The sequence below is a fragment of the Actinia tenebrosa genome, unplaced genomic scaffold (genome assembly GCF_029948245.1).
Source record: "Actinia tenebrosa isolate PJP-AT-01 unplaced genomic scaffold, QUT_ActTen_1.0 PGA_scaffold5__44_contigs__length_20552954, whole genome shotgun sequence".
In the NCBI taxonomy this organism is placed as follows: domain Eukaryota; kingdom Metazoa; phylum Cnidaria; class Anthozoa; order Actiniaria; family Actiniidae; genus Actinia; species Actinia tenebrosa.
The window spans coordinates 8,613,323-8,637,155 of record NW_028292582.1 but is presented as its reverse complement, the minus strand read 5'-3'; the positions used below and the strand labels follow the sequence as shown (position 1 = coordinate 8,637,155).

The 23,833-nt window shown below is 39.3% G+C and overlaps 1 protein-coding gene across 6 annotated transcripts in view; it reads left to right on the top strand.

The window, feature by feature from the left end:
- The window catches only part of LOC116303888 (uncharacterized), a 52,481-nt gene that overhangs the window by 8,832 nt on the left and 19,816 nt on the right, over window positions 1-23,833 (top strand). The window contains exons 11-63 of one of the 6 annotated variants that reach the window (XM_089037870.1): window positions 356-418; window positions 910-981; window positions 1,467-1,816; window positions 2,114-2,231; window positions 2,597-2,778; window positions 3,208-3,316; window positions 3,856-4,037; window positions 4,308-4,431; window positions 4,914-5,092; window positions 5,287-5,392; window positions 5,827-6,008; window positions 7,611-7,716; window positions 8,385-8,566; window positions 9,292-9,403; window positions 9,566-9,747; window positions 9,827-9,932; window positions 10,011-10,195; window positions 10,416-10,539; window positions 11,185-11,366; window positions 11,446-11,551; window positions 11,630-11,814; window positions 12,115-12,238; window positions 12,534-12,715; window positions 12,795-12,900; window positions 12,981-13,165; window positions 13,466-13,589; window positions 14,011-14,192; window positions 14,273-14,378; window positions 14,459-14,643; window positions 14,944-15,067; window positions 15,489-15,670; window positions 15,750-15,855; window positions 15,936-16,120; window positions 16,420-16,543; window positions 16,965-17,146; window positions 17,226-17,331; window positions 17,412-17,596; window positions 17,817-17,940; window positions 18,232-18,413; window positions 18,493-18,598; window positions 18,677-18,858; window positions 19,079-19,202; window positions 19,869-20,050; window positions 20,130-20,235; window positions 20,314-20,498; window positions 21,106-21,229; window positions 21,516-21,697; window positions 21,785-21,890; window positions 21,969-22,150; window positions 22,369-22,492; window positions 23,143-23,324; window positions 23,409-23,514; window positions 23,593-23,774. In XM_089037870.1, coding sequence (XP_088893996.1) covers window positions 356-418; window positions 910-981; window positions 1,467-1,816; window positions 2,114-2,231; window positions 2,597-2,778; window positions 3,208-3,316; window positions 3,856-4,037; window positions 4,308-4,431; window positions 4,914-5,092; window positions 5,287-5,392; window positions 5,827-6,008; window positions 7,611-7,716; window positions 8,385-8,566; window positions 9,292-9,403; window positions 9,566-9,747; window positions 9,827-9,932; window positions 10,011-10,195; window positions 10,416-10,539; window positions 11,185-11,366; window positions 11,446-11,551; window positions 11,630-11,814; window positions 12,115-12,238; window positions 12,534-12,715; window positions 12,795-12,900; window positions 12,981-13,165; window positions 13,466-13,589; window positions 14,011-14,192; window positions 14,273-14,378; window positions 14,459-14,643; window positions 14,944-15,067; window positions 15,489-15,670; window positions 15,750-15,855; window positions 15,936-16,120; window positions 16,420-16,543; window positions 16,965-17,146; window positions 17,226-17,331; window positions 17,412-17,596; window positions 17,817-17,940; window positions 18,232-18,413; window positions 18,493-18,598; window positions 18,677-18,858; window positions 19,079-19,202; window positions 19,869-20,050; window positions 20,130-20,235; window positions 20,314-20,498; window positions 21,106-21,229; window positions 21,516-21,697; window positions 21,785-21,890; window positions 21,969-22,150; window positions 22,369-22,492; window positions 23,143-23,324; window positions 23,409-23,514; window positions 23,593-23,774 — 7,904 coding nt within the window. Of the gene's footprint in view, window positions 1-355; window positions 419-909; window positions 982-1,466; window positions 1,817-2,113; window positions 2,232-2,596; window positions 2,779-3,207; window positions 3,317-3,855; window positions 4,038-4,307; window positions 4,432-4,913; window positions 5,093-5,286; window positions 5,393-5,826; window positions 6,009-7,607; window positions 7,717-8,384; window positions 8,567-9,291; window positions 9,404-9,565; window positions 9,748-9,826; window positions 9,933-10,010; window positions 10,196-10,415; window positions 10,540-11,184; window positions 11,367-11,445; window positions 11,552-11,629; window positions 11,815-12,114; window positions 12,239-12,533; window positions 12,716-12,794; window positions 12,901-12,980; window positions 13,166-13,465; window positions 13,590-14,010; window positions 14,193-14,272; window positions 14,379-14,458; window positions 14,644-14,943; window positions 15,068-15,488; window positions 15,671-15,749; window positions 15,856-15,935; window positions 16,121-16,419; window positions 16,544-16,964; window positions 17,147-17,225; window positions 17,332-17,411; window positions 17,597-17,816; window positions 17,941-18,231; window positions 18,414-18,492; window positions 18,599-18,676; window positions 18,859-19,078; window positions 19,203-19,868; window positions 20,051-20,129; window positions 20,236-20,313; window positions 20,499-21,105; window positions 21,230-21,515; window positions 21,698-21,784; window positions 21,891-21,968; window positions 22,151-22,368; window positions 22,493-23,142; window positions 23,325-23,408; window positions 23,515-23,592; window positions 23,775-23,833 lie in introns of all 6 variants that reach the window. The other 5 variants (XM_089037869.1, XM_089037872.1, XM_089037871.1 and 2 more) reach the window with 5 other exon arrangements.

Below are 23,833 nucleotides of genomic sequence, written 5' to 3'. Positions count from 1 at the left end.
ATAATATAGGTAAGTTGTAGTGCTTGGGAACGAGGTTATTCCGGGCGAAAGCCCTTGGAATTAAATTCGGAAAAATTAATTTCCGACCTCGCATCATAATTACCGCGACCTAACATCTATTTCACCCCGGCCTGCTCTCAGTCTGACCTCTAGCTCAGCTGGTAGAGCATCGGTAGTACAATTCCGAAGGTCGTGGGTTCGAATCCCAGCGAGGTCGGAAATTAATTTTTCCGAATTTAATTCCAAGGGCTTTCGCCCGGAATAACCTCGTTCCCAAGCACTACAACTTACCTATATTATCTTCTTCAAGATATGGATTACTTTCTTTATTATAATTGTGCCATTTAAATAACAGGAGATTGAGCCACATGAAGAAATCCTCAAAACTTCCACAACTACAGTAGATGCTCCTTCATTCGTAAGTGGTTTCAGTTAAATAATTGAAAAAAAAAATGGTTTGCTGTGCTGTGTGCAAGGTTGAGAAAAAAACTGGGTGGAATTTGGTATCACAGTGCATTGTACGACTGTTAATAAGAAGACGAAATAGATGCCATCTTGAAAAAGCTCCCCCAAAACACTCCCACAATATACTGTAATTTTAACTTGGTCAAGTTGTTTCCTCAACCTCAGAATGGCTAATAAAACATGTGGAGTTTTGGCAGGACAAGATAGAAGTGGAAGGGGTCACAATGCATAACAAAATGCTTCTGAACACTTCTCAAGTTCTTAACTTCTCTTCATGTTATTTTTTACACGAATAACAAAATAGTGCACGCACATGCCCTGTGGTCTCCCTTACTTTTGGGTACGCTCATGACATTGAATATATTCTGTAATCTTATGGGTTCCACTTCATGTACTACTCTGTTTGGTTGAGGATTGATTATTGAATGGTGTTTTAATTTAAAGGAGACAGATTTATCCAGACGTGTCAAGCATTCCGAGATGTACACACTGTCTCCAATCTCATCAGATGAAGATGTAGGTTGATTTTTTTTATTTCCTCTGCTTCAAAGGTTTTTTCCCTCATTAAGAACACTGGAGAGAACCAACGAACAATTCTACTCACATACGTCAACACCAGGAATCGAACCAGAGTGGCACAGGAAAAAAAACCGGATTCTCAAATTGGGAATTGTTGGGAATTTCCTTGAATTCCCAATTCGAACACAAACGTTGGGATTTATTGTTGGGAATTTCCTTCTAATGCCCAATAGAAAAACAAAATTCCCAACAAACTAACATTGGGAATCAGTGCCACGTTCCCAATTTCGTTCTCTCTGGGAATTGGATGGGAATTCGTTGGGAATTCAAGGAAATTCCCAACAAATTCCCAATTTGGGAATCCGGTTCTTTTTCCTGTGATGATATTAAGTAAGATGTAAAGCACCCATTCTTCCATTTGCTGCGCTTAATTCTTCACTCCCACTGCATACATTCTTTTCATTTTGGTCATTTTTTTTCAGACTTCCCCATTGCTGTCTAGTCATCTTAGAGGAGACACAGACTCAGATAGCACTACCTCCACCGACACTGTTATTCACGTTGAGACCGCCACAGCTGGTAAAACCACAACCACTACTACTACTACCACACGTAGAATACAGTTACGGGGAGCAACCCAGAGTGAAGTAGATGGAGCTGGGGAGACGACTACAACGACAGTGATTAGTGAGACATACTTAGTTGACATGCCTGGGGAAGCAACTAAGAAGATAACATACCAATCAGGGACAGCACAGGATCTACCTATCGAGGACAAGTTATCTTCTGAGTGCGAGTCGATACTTGAAACTACAGAGGGCTTGGACAAATCGTAAGTATCCTCTTTGAATGGGAAAGTTTGTCCAGATTTTTGGTTGAAAAAAACCTTTCGAGACTCACATTTGAAGTCTGAGGAAAAAACTGGCTCTGGTTAGTATTGCAGTGCATTGTCTATCTTACATCATCTCGGAACAAAGTCCCCTAAAATAGTCCCACAGTGCATTGCATTGTCAACTCAACCCAGTTTTTTCTTAAACCTCGGAATGGCTTTAAAAATATTGAATATTAACCTTTCCCACGTTTTTGGATGGAAAAATCTTTGGATACGATTACCAAACATTTGTTGTAGTTTTAGCGTTATGGAAGATCAGAACAAGATTTTAGAAGATCAGTTGATGGAAGCAGCCATTGCCCTGTCGGATCTTGAACCACGTTTAAAAATGAGGCAATCTGGTGAAGATGTAAAGGTAGGTAAAAACAGATTGGTTGTTGAGATGTTTTAAATCTGTGAGTTAGCCATGCCCTGACTTAGATCAGCCCAGAGGTTGTTTCAGGACTCCATCTGTGAGTTAGCTGTGCCCTGACTTAGATCAGCCCAGAGGTTGTTTCAGGGTTCGATCTGTGAGTTAGCCATGCCCTGACTTAGATCAGCCCAGAGGTTGTTTCAGGGTTCGATCTGTGAGTTAGCCGTGCCCTGACTTAGATCAGCCCAGAGGTCGTTTCAGGGCTCAATGTGTGAGTTAGCCATATAGTACTATAAAATATTCCTCTTAATCCAAGCATAAAGAATGATATAATTATAAATATTAACTTCAAAATATTTGTATTTTAGGAACTGATTGAAGAACGTGAGCAGCTTCAGTTTAAGGTAAACCAGGTCCTACTTACTGGCCGTAAGATGGTGTTGGATAGAGTCCTTGAAGTTGATAAAGAATCTATCTTAATTGAAAAACTGGATACACTGGAACGCAGACTGAAGCTGCTGATGCTGTGGCCTATCAGGGATATTAGAAGGTGCGCATGTAAACTAAACGAAAAAGACGCCTTTGGGAGGGGGGGGGGGGGGGGGGTGCGTAAATCCCCAACAAATATCGAGCAAGCAATTCACCTACGAAAACTTAAATGTTGTCTACAACTTGGGGGAACAAAACATGATTGACAGACATCAATATGATTCTGATAGTGCTTAATCTTTTTTGATATTCTCTAGTTTTTACTCTAAATGCTCTAATGCTCCAATAGTTGACCAACAAAGGACTAACGTCCGAAACATCAGTGTAGTTACAAAGGTTTTTTACAGGGTGTTCAAAGTTCCTTCTTCTTTTTTCACAAACCAATGCAGTCCCAACTAGTAAACACCAGCCACGGTTGGTGACCAAAATTTATTACTATTTAGACTTAAGTCTTTTACATTTACTTATTCATTTGTTAACGCTTTTTCAGTTCTTCTAACTACAACAAGCTTCTGGATGACAAGCTCAAAGTAGTTGAGGCGGCTGTCTTTCACCTTGAACCCAAAGTCAAGAAATCAGTCATCACCAGAGATATTAAGGTATTTATTGTGGTATATCCTTCCGAAGCACTCCTCCCCCTCCTGGGGTGCCATTGCACAGCCTAATCTTGAGAAGTCCAGCGGCGTCCTAAAACGGCCTGGGGAAGGGTAAGTGGGAAGGAGGAGAGGGAAGGGGGAAAGAGAGAGAGAGATGAAGCTCCCTCCTCCTTCCTCCCTCCCCTTCCCCCCTTTCACAATCCCCTAGAGCGCTGCTACGCAGGCTATCCCGAGACCAATGTAGATGCGATAGAGTAGCTTGTTGGTTGGGCTTATGTCTCATTCACACCAAGTGTAATACATTGTTTAAAGTGGTTTAACTAAAAACGTTTACAAGTTATCAAAAAACTCATTACAAACTTTGATGCAAAACTGTTCATAACTGTCCTTCATGTTGCACGACATAAGTTTCACATAGTTTGATTCTTGTCAAAATAAATACTCACATTTTATAGAAGCTTTAAAAACCCATATTCATTCATTATTCATTCATTTGTGGCATTCATTCATTCATTCATTTATTTATGTCTTTGTCCATTTAGGCGTTAGCAAAGGAGCGTGAAGATCTTGAATTCAAATCAATTGTAATAGTTGATCTCGGTCGTGACTTGATCAAGAACAAACAGATTGACGAGGACAAGGAGATGGTTTTCATCAAGAGAATGAATCAACTGGAGACAAAGATCAGGCTGATCATGATGTGGCCGATAAAAGAACTGAACAAGTGAGTCATCCTCTGGAGGACTGGAGGGCTGGAGGGCTGGAGGGCTGGAGGGCTGGATGGCTGGAATTGCTGGATGGCTGGAAGGATGGGTGGAGGGATGGGTGGATAGAAGCACAGAATAATGGAGAGAGGGATGGGGGAATAAAGGGTTGGAAAGATGGAAGGATTGAAGGATTAAAGGAAGGATGGAAGGATGGATGGATAACATATTCCATATTTCTCTCATCTCTTTGTCTATAACATTTCTCTAACTCGGTATTTCTTGCCTAGACTGGCCTTCTCAAGTACTTCAAACTACAGCACATATTTGAAGCACAAGTTTGATGAAGCAGAATCAGCTATGACAAACATTGAGCCACGTATCAAGAAATCCTACATGAACAATGACAACACGGTAAATGAATATTCTGATACCTATTCATTCTTATTTGAAGCCATTTCAATGTTACGGCATGTCGTACTGTGTACGTGCTGTAAGTCAGTACCGTATGTTTTACGCTCACACGAAAACCATTCTTATGGGAAGCCATTTCAATGTTGCGGCATGCCATACCGTGTACGTGCTGTAAGTCATTACCGTATGTTTCCCACTCTTATAATAACTATTCTTATGGAAAGCCATTTCAATGTTGCGGTATGTTGTACGTGCTGTAAGTCAGTACCATATGTTTCCTACCATTCTCAAAAGGTTTACGAAATCTGCCTCCCCTATTAATGATACCTATTGTATCATGGCAATAAAGGGAGAGACTCGACAAACTCTACTCACATGTGATGCCGAGTCCAGGAGTCGACCCGGTGACCTCAGAGGTGAGAGGTCAGTCAGTGTCTTAGAGCTACACCGCCCTTGATTTACCATTCTTTGTTAATCTGTAGGATTTGATTGAAGAAAGAAGTTATCTTTACCTGATGGTGCAAGGAGCTACAGGACTTGGTCACAGCATGATCGAACACAGGCTGCTTGACAGGAAGGAAAAGAAGGATTTCTTACAGCGAATGGAAAAGCTGGAGCAAAAATCAAACCTGCTGATGGCTTGGCCAATACGAATGAACAGGTAGAAAAAATTGGAAAATACCAAAAAAATTGACCTTGGGCATAAGGTTTTCCTATTTCACGTCACGTGTCATTCCCTAGAGTACCATTGCTTTGTTTAAAGGTTGTGCATGATCATGAGAAGACACATGAATGTATTTTTTTAAAGAAACAATGCAAATGAGGTGTGAGTTAATAAAGTTTTTTTTTTTTCAGAACTCCACTGGACAAATTTCTACTGAACAATTTGGAAGAGGCTGAATCTGCTATTGAAAACATTGAACCAAGAATTGAAAATGCTGATGTGTTCCATGACAATTCGGTAATTTTATCATAAAAAACTTCATGTGTAGGAGAACTCTTTTCCTATCTTGTTCTTGATCTCTTCTGTTCTGTTCTGTTCTGTTCTGTTCTGTTCTGTTCTGTTCTGTTCTGTTCTGTTCTGTTCTGTTCTGTTCTGTTCTGTTCTGTTCTGTTCTCTTCTGTTCTCTTCTGTTCTCTTCTGTTATCTTCTGTTCTCTTCCGTTCTCTTCCGTTCTCTTCTGTTCTCTTCTGTTCTCTTCTGTTCTCTTCTGTTCTCTTCTGTTCACTTCTGTTCTCTTCTGTTCTGTTCTCTTCTGTTCTGTTCTCTTCTGTTCTCTTCTGTTCTCTTCTGTTCTCTTCTGTTCTCTTCTCTTCTCTTTCTTCTCTTTTCTTCTCTTCTCTTCTCTTCTCTCATCCAGATACTATTACTGATACTGTGTTCGTTATATTCAGGACTTGATCGAGGAACGAGACAGACTCCAACTCAAGATACAAGCTGTTGTAGCCCTTGGCCGAGAAATAAGTGATAACAAGCTTCTCGATCAAACGAAGGAAGCGTGCTTCTTGAATAGAATCGACAGGCTTGAGAGACGAATGTTTGCAATGATGGATAAACCTCTCGACGAGAATAGTGGGTAAGAGTTTGTAAACGATCGATCACTTGAGTATACAACTTGTATTACAGCCATTCCCAATCACACGCAGCCTCTAGCGATTGTTTCTGTTTCTATATCCTTTAAAAAATTATCCCTGCCATCCCACAAATAGAGACATTGTTGAACAGAACACCAATGGGGAGAATGTGACAGGCACTCTTATGTAACCGGCGGCAAGGCGCTCAGCTATGAATCAGATTGCAAGTGGTTTTGACAAAAGAATTTATTGAAAAATTCACACAACTTACAATACACGAAAAAAAACGGGAACGAGATTACAGGATATCTCTAATGAAAACAAGAAAAATATTTACAATGAGATAAAATAAATTTGTAGCTTATCTAAATAGCTAAAAAGTTATGAATAGAATACAGTCTTGCTAGATATAAATAGAAACGGAAATACGTAAATTACGTCACAGGTAATTTGAATATTGCATACTGATTACCAGTGTTTACAATACGCGAGTGAAAATTACTAGGTTGCAAAGTTTAATGTACAAGTCGGTAAACCGTTTAAAATGAACTAAACCAATGGAAAAAGCAATAGGAAAAATTGACTAGAGGTTAACTATGGCTTTAGGTAAGTATTTTAACCTTTGTTTATGACAAACTAAGAATTACACGGTTTACTGAACACGCGGTCGCGACAATGACCTTGAGTGTAGAGTTTAAGTAGCGAACAAATTAAAGGTTGGAAAGAAAAGGTCTTTTATCCCGCAGTTAAGGCTATTTATCGTAGTAAAAAGGTTAAACAAGCGAGTAAGGCGGTAGCGATCCTATAGTAAACGTTTTAAAGAGTTTAAAAGACAAGATACACTCAGCGTGATTACTAAATTACTACTGCGTGAATAACTTTGTACTAAATTACGCGCTAATGCGACTAGAATTACTACAACATGAAACGAATGCTTAACAAATATGTAGATAATCTAAGCTATAAAATATAACGACTAGTTAACGATATTAACATAGATTTGTCCTAAATCTATCCTAGGTATAAGTGTAAAAGGCTTCAAAGATTCATACCTTTACATCGTAGAGAATTCCTTGTCTTGATATGTGCAACGTCTTCAAGAACTTTTACTACACTGATTTAAGCTTAGTTTGGGCCTATTTTTATGGAAAAACCTGCATTCTTAAGACCTTACACATCCTATACAATGTTGCACGCCCTAGGCGCAAACAGGATGTCCCAAACACGAACTTACGTAAACAAGCGCCAAACCTAGGCATGACTCACTGTAATGTAATTACGTACGGAAATTATTTCTTGCTTACGCATTTTCCACGCAAACAGTTAACTAAAGAATTACATTCCTATGTGTACACGAGGCATTCCTAATTAAAAATATAGATTTATGACTAAATAATTACTGTCCGAAATAGTGTCTTTTGACTCTGTCACACTTAGACACCCCTTCTCGGACTCCTCATCCCTGGTGTCATCCCACTACTAGCAACGATTTGCTCCTTTCTTCCCCTACCCTCCCCTCCCCTCATGTTACAAATATACTCCACCCTTGAATTCTCTGGTTATCGTAGACTTCTAACTTGGGTGACTGTTGTATTTTATAGTAGCTTTGATCACAACACCTACCTGGAGAAGAAGATAAAGGACATGGATGTCGCTGTCATCAATATGGAACAACGTTTAAAAGACTCCTTCACTAACAAGGAAAACACGGTACGATTTATTACGCGGGGTGGGCTTATCTGGTCATTCCTGTTCAGTTTGAACCATTTATTGAATATCTATCTCCAACTCTTCCATTCTCGTTTTTTCTTCCCGCAAAATGGCAGACATGACAACGTTTTCATCCTTTCTCTGCATTTCACTTAAAATTAAACTTCCTAACCAAAGACAAATATTTCTTTTTTTATTTACTACTTTGGAGATTTTTGCGATTCCTTTTCATTAACATTATTTTAACAATTGCACTGGAAAAATGACGTTTGGAATTTGTGGTATTGCCGCCATCGTTGATGGTATTTAGTAAAAGATTCCTCATTCGCTTCCATTGGTAATACCACCAACATGGCCACCTTGTTTCTTGACGCTCTTTTCCTGAAGCCATTTCTGTTAGTCGTAGGACATGTCCCTAACCCCAACAGCGAAACAGCTTTATGTGATAAACGCGACAAGTAGATCGCAAAAAATATATCTGTGAAATATTAGTAATACTAACTTACACCTATTTTATGCTAATTCTATTGTTTTCTTTTGTTTAACTAGCACTTTGAACAATTTAGTAATTAGTGTTTCACGGATATATTGTTTGCACTCTAATAATTGTTGAAGATCTTTAAAATCTAAGAGCTGACCTAAGTGTGCGAGATGTTTTGATCTTCCAGGCCTTGTTCAAAGAACGTGAAGATCTCGATGTTCAAGTCCACGGTGTGGTGACACTCGGACGTGGGATGATTCGAGAGAAGAAGATTGACAAAGGAAAAGAAAATGACTTTGTAATAAAACTTGATAGACTAGAGGACAAGGCAAAGGTGTTGATGAAATGGCCAATAAGAGGATCGTCAAGGTAGGTATTGTAAGTCGATTTTAAGTAGGCTATCAGTACTAGTAACCTCTATTTTTAAATAAGAAGATATAACTAGCTAAAAACTAGTGTGAGCTGCGTCGGTGTAATGATGAAAAGGTAAATTATACACCGTGAAAAGATGAAAAAACTTACTGACGTTTCGGACGCTAGTCCTTCACTCGTCGTACCTCTTTTACTCCGACGAAGGACTAGCGTCCAAAACGTCAGTAAGTTTTTTCATCTTCTCCTGTCTAATTTACCTTTTCATCATTTCTATTTTTGAATGAGATCTTCTATAATCTAACTTGGGGTGCATTCATTTATTTGGGGGGGTGGGGGTGGGGGTGTTGGTTTGGGCATGACCAATCCCTACAAACAGTAATGTAAAACCTTTAGACCCCCCTTTCTTCTGTCTGCATAAAAAAATGACCCTCCCCTTGAAATTTATTGAATTCTTGGCCCTCCCCTTTATGTAGTATGAAATATTTGATAACCCCCTTTTTTGACTGAGTAGAAATTTAATGGCCCTCCCCTGGATTCCTCCTGACCATCCCCTCCCCCCCCCCTAAAAAATCAATGCTATGCTCTCTAACTAATGAGCCAGCTCTATTTTGTAGTTTGTGTTGTAAACCCTTTTTAGAATCTCCCCAATTTGTACTGCGAAAAAGATCAGAAGGCATGATCTTGATGGTGCATCTTATTTTATTTCTGGGCTCACTTTTCAGCCCAGAGGATCATCACAAGTTCTTGGACGAAATGTTAGCTGAGTTGGAATCTGCTGTATTGAACTTCGAACCCCGCATCAGAAGGAAACAATTGAACTCAGAAGAGATGAAGGTACATAGTAAATAATAAAGTCATCGTTTTCTCCAGGTTCTCTAAGTTTTCCTACCTTTAAAAGTACAATATGTAGTTTGAATTCGACAAAAACCAATTTAGATAAAGAAATATTACACAACTTAAGGATGCTTCTTTTGTGCTAATTTTTTTTTTTTGCAGAACTTGAATGTCGAACGAGATGAACTCGAGACAAAGGTGTACGGTGCTGTAAGTCTTGGTCATGCGATGATAGAAGACAAACTGATCGACAATAAGAAAGAGAAAAACTACCAACAGAGAATCGATGCCGTTGATCGAAAAATGAAGATGTTGATGAGCTGGCCAATCAGGAAGCTGAGTGGGTAAGTGCTGTTTCTGCTTCGGCTTCTCGTGATTAATGACAGATATTTGAAACTCACTAATATTATTCATTTTCCATAGCAACAAGGACTATGACAAGTACTTTGAAGACAAGTTGAAGAAAGTCGAGACAAGCGTAGCTGAAATTGAACCTCGTATCAGGAAATCGGCCAACAAAGAGAATAAGGTACAAATAGTTTCCTAATTTGGAAGTGATGGAAAACGATGTTACTTTTTCCTAAGTGTTTGTGCTTATTGATGACAGGAGTTGGTAAAGGAGCGTGAAGACGTTGATGTGCAGGTATATGGCACTGTCAGCCTTGGTCGTGCTATGATGGTAGATGTGCTGTTCATCAGCAGCAAAAAAGAGGAAGAATTCCAACAGAGAATGGAAAAACTAGAACAGAAGATGAAAATGTTGATAATGTGGCCCATTAAAGGAACAGAAAGGTATGAGGATCATAGGAGTACTTTGTTAGGTATTTTCTGGGTTCAAGAGCAGGATGCATCGTTATCTATCCTTGCATACAAACAACACAATATAGGGCATGACGAGCAGAAGATGTTTGTACCCAGGCTATAACAAAATGCACTCTGCTTGAATCCATTTTTTGTTACAGATATAGTGAGGTTCATTAAATGATTAATTCTTGACACTGTTGTATTTCAGTGTTCTTTTGAGTCCATCTGATCATGATAAGTTTTTCGATGAAAAATTGAAGGAGGTTGAGTCTGATGTGATGAACTTTGAACCACGTTTGAGGAAAAAGAATCTTGACGCAGCAGAAATAAAGGTGAAAAAGCCCAAACAATTGATGATACGTAACTTTTTAGTTAAAAGTGTTAAAAGGACGCCCATTTGACAGGAATATTTCAGAGGGAGAAAAACCGGTGTACCCAGAGCAAAACCCTTAAGGTGCTGACACACGGTATAACATTGGATTCAACATTGCACGCAAGAGGACGGTTGCAGTGTGTCTACCCCAAACTTGTTGCACGTAACGTTGTATGCAACAAATTTGAAGTTGAATCGCGCTCTACTCTTGCAACATTGCGCGCAACAAATTTCATCATGTGAACATGGCTGCAACATTTTGATATTTCCAGGCAATCAGCTTGCACCAAATTTATACCTGCTGACCAAATATCTTAACATAGCTGGCTGACACAAGCGATGTTGGGTGATTTTGTTGCAATGTGTGTCACTCCGATTCAAATTTGTTGTTTTGCAATGTTGCCCCATCTGTGAGCACCTTTATGGAAAGGTGTAGAACAGCACACGAAACAATCAATTATCACTCATAGCATCAAGGGGGCGCGAACCAGGAAACCCTAAGGAGCGAACCCAGCGGTAAGGGGTGTAGTATACCTTCACATCATTCCAAGCCATCCCTATCTCCCTTTCAAAAATCTTGACCATATGTTTGCTTTGTTGGCAGTTCTTGCAATCTGAGCGAGATGACCTCGAGACAAAGGTGTACGGTGTCGTAAGTCTTGGTCATGCGATGATAGAAGACAAACTGATCGACAAGAAGAAAGAGAAAAACTACCAACAGAGAATCGATGCCGTTGATCGAAAAATGAAGATGTTGATGTGCTGGCCAATCAGGAAGCTGAGCGGGTAATTACTGTTTTTTCTTCTGCTTGTCGTGATTAATAACAGATATTTGATACTCACTAATATTATTCATTTTTCATAGCAACAAGGACTACGACAAGTACTTTGAAGACAAGTTGAAGAAAGTCGAGACAAGTGTAGCTGACATCGAACCTCGTATCAGGAAATCGGCCAACAAAGAGAATAAGGTACAAATAGTTTCCTAATCTGGAAGTGATGGAAAACGATGTTACTTTTTCCTAAATGTATGTGTTTATTGATGACAGGAGATGGTGAAGGAGCGTGAAGACGTTGATGTGCAGGTATATGGCACTGTCAGCCTTGGGCGTGCTATGATGGAAGATGTGCTGTTGATCAGCAGAAAAAAAGAGGAAGAATTCCAACAGAGAATGGGAAAACTAGAACAGAAGATGACAATGTTGATGATGTGGCCCATTAAGGGAACAGACAGGTATGGAGATCAGAAGAGTACCGCGTTAGGTATTTTCTGGGTTCAAGAATGGAACTATTGTGATCTAAATGCAAATAAGAATATATGAGGCACGATGAACAAAATGTTGTTTGTACCCAGTCTAGACCAGAATGCATCATGCTTGCCATTAAAAAAAGGCTTGCGGCTAGTGGTACAATAACTCAATATTCTGGGTTGTTTTCCCATAAGGAATAAGGATTTGTCAAAAATATCTGGTTACAGAAATAGTGTTGGTCATGTTCTACAAATCATTTGATGAATGGCACCGTTATATTTCAGTGTTCCTTTGAGTCCATCTGATCATGATAAGTTTTTCGATGAAAAATTGAAAGAGGTCGAGTCTGGAGTGATGAACTTTGAACCACGTTTAAGGAAAAAGAATCTTGACGCTGCAGAAATAAAGGTAATAACAGCCCGAACAACTGACAATACATAACTTTTAAGTTAAAAGTCTGAAAAGGACACCCATTTGACAAGAATATTTCAGTAGAGGAAAAACAGGTGTACCCAGAGCAATACCCTCATGGAAAGGTGTAGAAAACACACGAAACAATCCATTATCACTTATAGTATCCACGGGAAGCAAACCAGGTTGCCCTAAGGAGCACATACATGGATACAGTAGTATTGCTTAACCGCATTCCAGGTCATCACCCCTGGCTTTGAAAGTCTTGACCATATGTTTGCTTTGTTGGCAGGACTTGCATTATGAGCGAGATGACCTCAAGACAAAGGTGTACGGTGTTTTAAGCCTTGGTCATGCAATGATAGAAGACAAACTGATTGACAAGAAGAAAGAGAAAAACTACCAACAGAGAATCGATGTCGTTGATCGAAAAATGAAGATGTTGATGAGCTGGCCCATCAGGAAGCTGAGCGGGTAAGTACTGGTTTTTCTTCTGCTTGTCGTGATTAATAACAGATATTTAATATACGCTAATATTATTCATTTTTTATAGCAACGAGGACTTTGACAAGTACTTTGAAGACAAGTTGAAGAAGGTTGAGACAAGTGTAGCTGATATCGAACCTCGTATCAGGAAATCAGCCAACAAAGAGAATAAGGTACAAATAGTTTCCTAATCTGGAAGTGATGGAAAACGATGTTACTTTTTCCTAAAATGTTTTGTGTTTATTGTTGACAGGAGTTGCTGAAGGAGCGGGAAGACATTGAAGTGCAGGTACATGGCACTGTCAGCCTTGGTCGTGCTATGATGGAAGATGTGCTTTTCATCAGCAGAAAAAAAGAGGAAGAATTCCAACAGAGAATGGAAAAACTAAAACAGAAGATGAAAATGTTGATGATGTGGCCCATTAAGGGAACAGACAGGTATGGAGATCAGAAGAGTACTCCGTTAGGTATTTTCTGGGTTCAAGAACGGAACTATTGTGATCTAAATACAAACAAGAATATATGAGGCACGATAAACAAAATGTTGTTTGTACCCAGTCTAGACCAGAATGCATCATGCTTGCCATTAAAAAAAGGCTCGTGGCTAGTGGTACGATAACTCAATATTCTAGGTTTTTTCCCAATAAGGAATAAGGATTTGTCAAAAATATCTGGTTACAGAAATAGTGTTGGTCATGTTCTACAAATCATTTGATGAATGGCACCGTTGTATTTCAGTGTTCCTTTGAGTCCATCTGATCATGATAAGTTTTTCGATGAAAAATTGAAGGAGGTAGAATCCGAAGTGATGAACTTTAAACCACGTTTAAGGAAAAAGAATCTTGACGCAGCGGAAATAAAGGTAAACTCAGCTCGAACAACTGATGATACATATCTTTAAGGACACCTGTTTGACAGGAATTAATGACAGCAATTTTCATGAACATGCGAACTCTGTGTCTGCGACCTGCACGCTGAAATTATTTTTGACTTGTGGCAGCGAAAAAACACAGTTCATCGCATAGATCACAGACACAGATTTCGCATGTTTATGAAAATGGCAGTAAGAGTGATGAAAACCGAAGTATATTCAGAACCAAATCCCCATAGCAAGGAAGAAAACAACATATGTAACAATACATAATCATTTAGTATTCAAGAGGCTCGAACCAAGAAACCTCATGGAGCCACAGCCCCAAAAAATTTCTTACTCTTTCGCTGCATTCCAGGTCACCCCTGTCTCGCTTATAAGATTCCTGATCCTATGTTTACATTCTTCTCAGGACTTGCATTCTGAGAGAGATGACCTCGAGACAAAGGTGTACGGTGTTGTAAGCCTTGGTCATGCGATGATAGAAGACAAACTGATCGACAAGAAGAAAGAGAAAAACTACCAACAGAGAATCGATGCAGTTGATCGAAAAATGAAGATGTTGATGAGCTGGCCAATCAGGAAGATGAGTGGGTAAGTGCTTTTTTCTCTCTCACTTCTAAAGTTTAATAAAATTTTTTAAATAGTCGTTAATACTATTACTTTTTTCATAGCAACGAGGACTATGACAAGTACTTTGAAGACAAGTTGAAGAAGGTTGAGACAAGTGTAGCTGATATCGAACCTCGTATCAGGAAATCAGCCAACAAAGAGAATAAGGTACAAATAGTTTCCTAATCTGGAAGTGATGGAAAACGATGTTACTTTTTCCTAAAATGTTTTGTGTTTATTGTTGACAGGAGTTGCTGAAGGAGTGGGAAGACATTGAAGTGCAGGTATATGGCACTGTCAGCCTTGGTCGTGCTATGATGGAAGATGTGCTTTTCATCAGCAGCAAGAAAGAGGAAGAATTCCAACAGAGAATGGAAAAACTAGAACAGAAGATGAAAATGTTGATGATGTGGCCCATTAAGGGAACAGACAGGTATGGAGATCAGAAGAGTACTCCGTTAGGTATTTTCTGGGTTCAAGAACGGAACTATTGTGATCTAATTACAAACAAGAATATATGAGGCACGATGAACAAAATGTTGTTTGTACCCAGTCTAGACCAGAATGCATCATGCTTGCCATTAAAAAAAGGCTCGTGGCTAGTGGTACAATAACTCAATATTCTGGGTTGTTTTCCAGTAAGGAATAAGGATTTGTCAAAAATATCTGGTTACAGAAATAGTGTTGGTCATGTTCTACAAATCATTTGATGAATGGCACCGTTGTATTTCAGTGTTCCTTTGATTCCATCTGATCATGATAAGTTTTTCGATGAAAAATTGAAGGAGGTAGAATCCGAAGTGATGAACTTTAAACCACGTTTAAGGAAAAAGAATCTTGACGCAGCGGAAATAAAGGTAAACTCAGCTCGAACAACTGATGATACATATCTTTAAGGACACCTGTTTGACAGGAATTAATGACAGCAGTTTTCATGAACATGCGAACTCTGTGTCTGCGACCTGCACGCTGAAATTATTTTTGACTTGTGGCAGCGAAAAAACACAGTTCATCGTGTAGATCACAGACACAGATTTCGCATGTTTATGAAAATGGCAGTAAGAGTGATGAAAACCGAAGTATATTCAGAACCAAATCCCCATAGCAAGGAAGAAAACAACATATGTAACAATACATAATCACTTAGCATTCAAGAGGCTCGAACCAAGAAACCTCATGGAGCCACAGCCCCAAAAAATTTCTTACTCTTTCGCTGCATTCCAGGTCACCCCTGTCTCGCTCATAAGGTTCCTGATCCTATGTTTACATTCTTCCCAGGACTTGCATTCTGAGAGAGATGACCTCGAGACAAAGGTATACAGTGTTGTAAGCCTTGGTCATGCGATGATAGAAGACAAACTGATCGACAAGAAGAAAAAGACAAACTACCAACAGAGAATCGATGCCGTTGATCGAAAAATGAAGATGTTGATGAGCTGGCCAATCAGGAACCTGACCGGGTAAGTACTGGTTTTTCTTCTGCTTGTCGTGCTTAATAACAGATATTTAATACTCACTAACATTATTTCATTTCCATAGCAACAAGGACTATGACAAGTACTTTGAAGACAAGTTGAAGAAGGTTGAGACAAGTGTAGCTGACATCGAACCTCGCATCAGGAAATCGGCCAACAAAGAGAATAGGGTACAAATAGTTTCCTAATCTGGAAGTGATGGAAAACCATGTCACTTTTTCCTAAAATGTTTTGTGTTTATTGTTGACAGGAGTTGCTGAAGGAGCGGGAAGACATTGAAGTGCAGGTATATGGCACTGTCAGCCTTTGTCGTGCTATGATGGAAGATGTGCTGTTCATCAGCAGCAAGAAAGAGGAAGAATTCCAACAGAGAATGGGAAAACTAGAACAGAAGATGAAAATGTTGATGATGTGGCCCATGAAGGCAACTGACAGGTATGAGTATCATAGGAGTACTCCGTTAGGTATTTTCTGGGTTCAAGAACGGAACTATTGTGATCTAATTACAAACAAGAATATATGAGGCACGATGAACAAAATGTTGTTTGTACCCAGTCTAGACCAGAATGCATCATGCTTGCCATTAAAAAAAGGCTCGTGGCTAGTGGTACAATAACTCAATATTCTGGGTTGTTTTCCCGTAAGGAATAAGGATTTGTTAAAAATATCTGGTTACAGAATAGTGTTGGTCATGTTCTACAAATCATTTGATGAATGGCACCGTTGTATTTCAGTGTTCCTTTGATTCCATCTGATCATGATAAGTTTTTCGATGAAAAATTGAAGGAGGTCGAGTCCGAAGTGATGAACTTTAAACCACGTTTAAGGAAAAAGAATCTTGACGCAGCGGAAATAAAGGTAAAATCAGCTCGAACAACTGATGATACATATCTTTAAGGACACCTGTTTGACAGGAATTAATGACAGCAGTTTTCATGAACATGCGAACTCTGTGTTTGCGACCTGCACGCTGAAATTATTTTTGACTTGTGGCAGCGAAAAAACACAGTTCATCGTGTAGATCACAGACACAGATTTCGCATGTTTATGAAAATGGCAGTAAGAGTGATGAAAACCGAAGTATATTCAGAACCAAATCCCCATAGCAAGGAAGAAAACAACATATGTAACAATACATAATCACTTAGCATTCAAGAGGCTCGAACCAAGAAACCTCATGGAGCCACAGCCCCAAAAAATTTCTTACTCTTTCGCTGCATTCCAGGTCACCCCTGTCTCGCTTATAAGATTCCTGATCCTATGTTTACATTCTTCCCAGGACTTGCATTCTGAGCGAGATGACCTCGAGACAAAGGTATACAGTGTTGTAAGCCTTGGTCATGCGATGATAGAAGACAAACTGATCGACAAGAAGAAAAAGACAAACTACCAACAGAGAATCGATGCCGTTGATCGAAAAATGAAGATGTTGATGAGCTGGCCAATCAGGAACCTGACCGGGTAAGTACTGGTTTTTCTTCTGCTTGTCGTGCTTAATAACAGATATTTAATACTCACTAACATTATTTCATTTCCATAGCAACAAGGACTATGACAAGTACTTTGAAGACAAGTTGAAGATAGTCGAGACAAGTGTAGCTGACATCGAACCTCGCATCAGGAAATCGGCCAACAAAGAGAATAAGGTACAAATAGTTTCCTAATCTGGAAGTGATGGAAAACCATGTCACTTTTTCCTAAAATGTTTTGTGTTTATTGTTGACAGGAGTTGCTGAAGGAGCGGGAAGACATTGAAGTGCAGGTATATGGCACTGTCAGCCTTGGTCGTGTTATGATGGAAGATGTGCTGTTCATCAGCAGCAAGAAAGAGGAAGAATTCCAACAGAGAATGGCAAACCTAGAACAGAAGATGAAAATGTTGATGATGTGGCCCATGAAGGCAACTGACAGGTATGAGTATCATAGGAGTGCTCCATTACGTAATTTCTTTGTCCAAGAGCAGGATGCATCGTTATCTATCCTTGCATACAAACAACAAAATATAAGGCATGACGAGCAGAAGATGTTTGTACCCAGGCTATAACAAAATGCACTCTGCTTGAATCCATTTTTTGTTACAGATATAGTGAGGTTCATTAAATGATTAATTCTTGACACCGTTATATTTCAGTGTTCCTTTGAGTCCATCTGATCATGATAAGTTTTTCGATGAAAAATTGAAGGAGGTCGAGTCTGATGTGATGAACTTTGAACCACGTTTGAGGAAAAAGAATCTTGACGCAGCAGAAATAAAGGTAAAATCAGCCCAAATAACAGAATATACTTAACTTTAGGGACACCTGTTTCACAGGAATATTCTAAAAGCACGAATTCTTGTACACTCGAAGCAAACCCATCTTGGCAAGGGAGAGAGCAACACATGAAACAATCGTTTATAATTATAGTATCCACAGGGTGTAAACCAGGAACCCTAAGGAGTGGTCCCAGCAGTTAGGGATGCAGTAGTATTCCTTATTCGCATTCCAAGTCACCCCTATCTCGCTTTGAAAAATTCTTGACCATATACATGTTTGCTTTGTTGGCAGGACTTGCGTTACAAGCGAGATGACCTTGAGACAAAGGTGTACGGTGTTGTAAGTCTTGGTCATGCGATGATAGAAGACAAACTGATCGACAAGAAGAAAGAGAAAAACTACCAACAGAGAATCGATGCCGTTGATCGAAAAATGAAGATGTTGATGAGCTGGCCAATCAGGAAGCTGAGCGGGTAATTACTGGTTTTTCTTCTGCTTGTCGTGATTAATAACAGATATTTGAAACTCACTAATATTATTCATTTTCCATAGCAACAAGGACTATGACAAGTACTTTGAAGACAAGTTGAAGAAAGTCGAGACAAGTGTAGCTGACATCGAACCTCGTATCAGGAAATTGGCCAACAAAGAGAATAAGGTACAAATAGTTTCCTAATCTGGAAGTGATGGAAAACCATGTCACTTTTTCCTAAATGTTTGTGTTTATTGATGACAGGAGTTGCTGAAGGAGCGTGAAGACGTTGATGTGCAGGCATATGGCATTGTCAGCCTTGGTTGTGCTATGATGGAAGATGTGCTGTTCAGTAGCAAGAAAGAGGAAGAATTCCAACAGAGAATGGAAAAACTAGAACAGAAGATGAAAATGTTGATAATGTGGCCCATTAAAGGAACAGAAAGGTATGAGGATCATAGGAGTACTTTGTTAGGTATTTTCTGGGTTCAAGAGCAGGATGCATCGTTATCTATCCTTGCATACAAACAACACAATATAGGGCATGACGAGCAGAAGATGTTTGTACCCAGGCTATAACAAAATGCACTCTGCTTGAATCCATTTTTTGTTACAGATATAGTGAGGTTCATTAAATGATTAATTCTTGACACTGTTGTATTTCAGTGTTCCTTTGAGTCCATCTGATCTTGATAAGTTTTTCGATGAAAAATTGAAGGAGGTCGAGTCTGATGTGATGAACTTTGAACCACGTTTGAGGAAAAAGAATCTTGACGCTGCAGGAATAAAGGTAAAAAAGCCCAAACAATTGATGATACATAACTCTTAAGTTAAAAGTCTTAAAAGGACGCCCATTTGACAGGAATATTTCAGAGGGAGAAAAACCGGTGTACCCAGAGCAAAACCCTTAAGGTGCTAACACAAAACCCTTAAGGTGCTAACACGGTGTAACATTGTATGCAACATTGCACGCAAGAGGACTGTTGCAGCGTGTGTCTACCCCAAACTTGTTGCATGCAACAAATCTGAAGTTGAATCACGCTCTACTCTTGCAACATTGCGCGAAACAAATTTCATCATGTGAACATGGCTGCAACATTACCTACAACATTTTGATATTTCCAGCCTATCAGCTTGCACCAAATTTATAACTGCTGACCAAATATCTTAACATAGCTGGCTGACACAAGCGATGTTGGGTGATTTTGTTGCAATGTGTGTCACTCCGATTCAAATTTGTTGCTTGCAATGTTGCACTATCTGTGAGCACCTTTATGGAAAGGTTTAGAACAGCACACGAAACAATCAATTATCACTTATAGCATCCAGGGGGAGCGAACCAGGTAACCCTAAGGAGCGAACCCAGCGGTAAGGGGTGTAGTATACCTTCACATCATTCCAAGCCATCCCTATCTCCCTTTCAAAATTCTTGACCATATGTTTGCTTTGTTGGCAGGACTTGCATTCTGAGCGAGATGACCTCGAGACAAAGGTGTACGGTGTCGTAAGTCTTGGTCATGCGATGATAGAAGACAAACTGATCGACAAGAAGAAAGAGAAAAACTACCAACAGAGAATCGATGCCGTTGATCGAAAAATGAAGATGTTGATGTGCTGGCCAATCAGGAAGCTGAGCGGGTAATTACTGTTTTTTCTTCTGCTTGTCATGATTAATGACAGATATTTGAAACTCACTAATATTATTCATTTTCCATAGCAACAAGGACTATGACAAGTACTTTGAAGACAAGTTGAAGATAGTCGAGACAAGTGTAGCTGATATCGAACCTCGTATCAGAAATTCGGCCAACAAAGAGAATAAGGTACAAATAGTTTCCTAATTTGGAAGTGATGGAAAACGATGTTACTTTTTCCTAAGTGTTTGTGCTTATTGATGACAGGAGTTGGTAAAGGAGCGTGAAGACGTTGATGTGCAGGTATATGGCACTGTCAGCCTTGGTCGTGCTATGATGGTAGATGTGCTGTTCATCAGCAGCAAAAAAGAGGAAGAATTCCAACAGAGAATGGAAAAACTAGAACAGAAGATGAAAATGTTGATGATGTGGCCCATTAAGGGAACGGAAAGGTATGAGGATCATAGGAGTACTCCGTTAGGTATTTTCTGGGTTCAAGAACATGAACTATTGTGATCTAATTACAAACAAGAATATATAAGGCATGATGAACAAAAAGTTGTTTGTACCCAGTCTAGACCAGAATGCATCATGCTTGCCATTTGAAAAAGGCTTATGGCTAGTGGTACAATAACTCAATATTCTGGAGCTTTTTTTCATAAGAATTTGTGAAATATATCTTATTATAGAAACAGTGTTGATCATGTTTGGCAAATGATCTGAAATGAAAATGTTGATGATGTGGCCCATTAAGGGAACAGAGAGGTATGAGGATCATAGGAGTACTCCGTTAGGTATTTTCTGGGTTGAAGAACATGAACTATTGTGATCTAAGTACAAACAAGACCATATGAGGCATGATGAACAAAAAGTTGTTTGTACCCAGTCTAGACCAGAATGCATCATGCTTGCCATTTAAAAAAGGCTTATGGCTAGTGGTACAATAACTCAATATTCTGGAGCTTTTTTTCATAAGAATTTGTGAAATATATCTTATTATAGAAACAGTGTTGATCATGTTTGGCAAATGATTTGATCAATGGCACCATTGTATTTCAGTGTTCCTTTGAGTCCATCTGATCTTGATAAGTTTTTCGATGAAAAATTGAAGAAGGTCGAGTCTGATGTGATGAACTTTGAACCACGTTTGAGGAAAAAGAATCTTGACGCAGCAGAAATAAAGGTAAAATCAGCCCGAACAACAGAATATACGTAACTTTAGCGACACCTGTTTCACAGGAATATTCTAGAAGCACGAATTCTTGTATACTCGAAGCAAACCCATCTTGGCAAGGGAGAGAGCAACACATGAAACAATCGTTTATAATTATAGTATGCACGGGGCGTAAACCAGAAACCCTAAGGAGTGGTCCCAGCAGTTAGGGATACAGTAGTATTCCTTAACCACATTCCAGGTCACCCCTATCTCACTTTGAAAATTCTTGACCATATGTTTGCTTTGTTGGTAGGACTTGCGTTACGAGCGAGATGACCTCGAGACAAAGGTGTACGGTGTCATAAGTCTTGGTCATGCGATGATAGAAGACAAACTGATTGACAAGAAGAAAGAGAAAAACTACCAACAGAGAGTCGATGCTGTTGATCGAAAAATGAAGATGTTGATGAGGTGGCCAATCAGGAAGCTGAGCCGGTAAGTACTATTTCTGCTTCCACTTGTCATGATTAATAATTACAGATATTTAATACTTACTAAATAAATATTATTCATTTTCCATAGCAACGAGGACTATGACAAGTACTTTGAAGACAAGTTGAAGAAAGTCGAGACAAGTGTAGCTGACATCGAACCTCGTATCAGGAAATCGGCCAACAAAGTGAATAAGGTACAAATAGTTTCCTAATCTGGAAGTGATGGAAAACGATGTTACTTTTTCCTAAGTGTTTGTGCTTATTGATGACAGGAGTTGGTAAAGGAGCGTGAAGACGTTGATGTGCAGGTATATGGCACTGTCAGCCTTGGTCGTGCTATGATGGAAGATGTGCTGTTCAGTAGCAAGAAAGATGAAGAATTCCAACAGAGAATGGAAAAACTAGAACAGAAGATGAAAATATTGATGATGTGGCCCATTAAGGGAACCAAAAGGTATTGGGATTGTGGGTACTCAATTAGGTATTTTCTGGGTTCAAGAACATGAATGATTGTTATCTATCTTGAATATAAAGAAAACAATATGAGGTATGACAAGCAGAAGATGTTTATACCCAGGCTAGAACAAAATGCACTATGCTTGAATCCATTTTTTGTTATGGATATAGTGATGTTCGTCAAATGATTTAATCCATGACACCGTTGTATTTCAGTGTTCTTTTGAGTCCATCTGATCATGATAAGTTTTTCGAAGAAAAATTGAAGGAGGTCGAGTGTGAAGTGACGAACTTTGAACCACGTTTGAGGAAAAAGAATGTTGACGCTGCAGAAATAAAGGTAAAAAAGCCCAAACAATTGATGATACATAACTTTTAAACTAAGAGTCTTAAAAGGAAGCCCATTTGACAGGAATATTTCAGTAGGAGAAAAACCGGTGTACCCAGAGCAAAACCCTTAAGGTGCCGACACACAGTGTAACACTGCATGCAACATTTCACATAACAGGACGGTTGCAGCTTGTGTCTACCCCAAATATGTTGTACGCGACGTTGCATGCAACAAATCTGAAGTTGAATCGCACTCTACTCTTGCAACATTGCGCGCAATAAATTCAATTATGTGATCCTAGCTGGAACATTACCTGCAACATTTTAAAATTTCCAGCCAATCAGCTTGCACCAAATTTATACCGGCTGACCAAATATCTTAAAATAGAAGGATGACACAAGCGACGGTACATGATTTTGTTGTGATGTGTGTCACCCTGATTCAAATTTGTTGCTTCCAATGTTGCTCCATCTGTGAGCACCTTTATGGAAAGGTGTAGAACAGCACACGAAACAATCAATTATCACTTATAGCATCCAGGAGGCGCGAACCCTAAGGAGCGGACCCAGCATTAAGGGGTGTAGTATACCTTCACCTCAATCCAGGCCATCTCTGTCTCCCTTTCAAAATTCTTGACCATATGTTTGTTTTGTTGGCAGGACTTGCATTGTGAGCGAGATGACTTCGAGACAAAGGTGTACGGTGTTGTAAGTCTTGGTCATGCGATGATAGAAGACAAACAGATGGACAAGAAGAAAGAGAAAAACTACCAACAGAGAATCGATGCCGTTGATCGAAAAATGAAGATGTTGATGTGCTGGCCAATCAGGAAGCTGAGCGGGTAATTACTGTTTTTTCTTCTGCTTGTCATGATTAATGACAGATATTTAATACTTACTAAATAAATATTATTCATTTTCCATAGCAACGAGGACTATGACAAGTACTTTGAAGACAAGTTGAAGAAAGTCGAGACAAGTGTAGCTGACATCGAACCTCGTATCAGGAAATCGGCCAACAAAGTGAATAAGGTACAAATAGTTTCCTAATCTGGAAGTGATTGAAAACGATGTTACTTTTTCCTAAGTGTTTGTGCTTATTGATGACAGGAGTTGGTAAAGGAGCGTGAAGACGTTGATGTGCAGGTATATGGCACTGTCAGCCTTGGTCGTGCTATGATGGAAGATGTGCTGTTCAGTAGCAAGAAAGATGAAGAATTCCAACAGAGAATGGAAAAACTAGAACAGAAGATGAAAATATTGATGATGTGGCCCATTAAGGGAACCAAAAGGTATTGGAATTGTGGGTACTCAATTAGGTATTTTCTGGGTTCAAGAACATGAATGATTG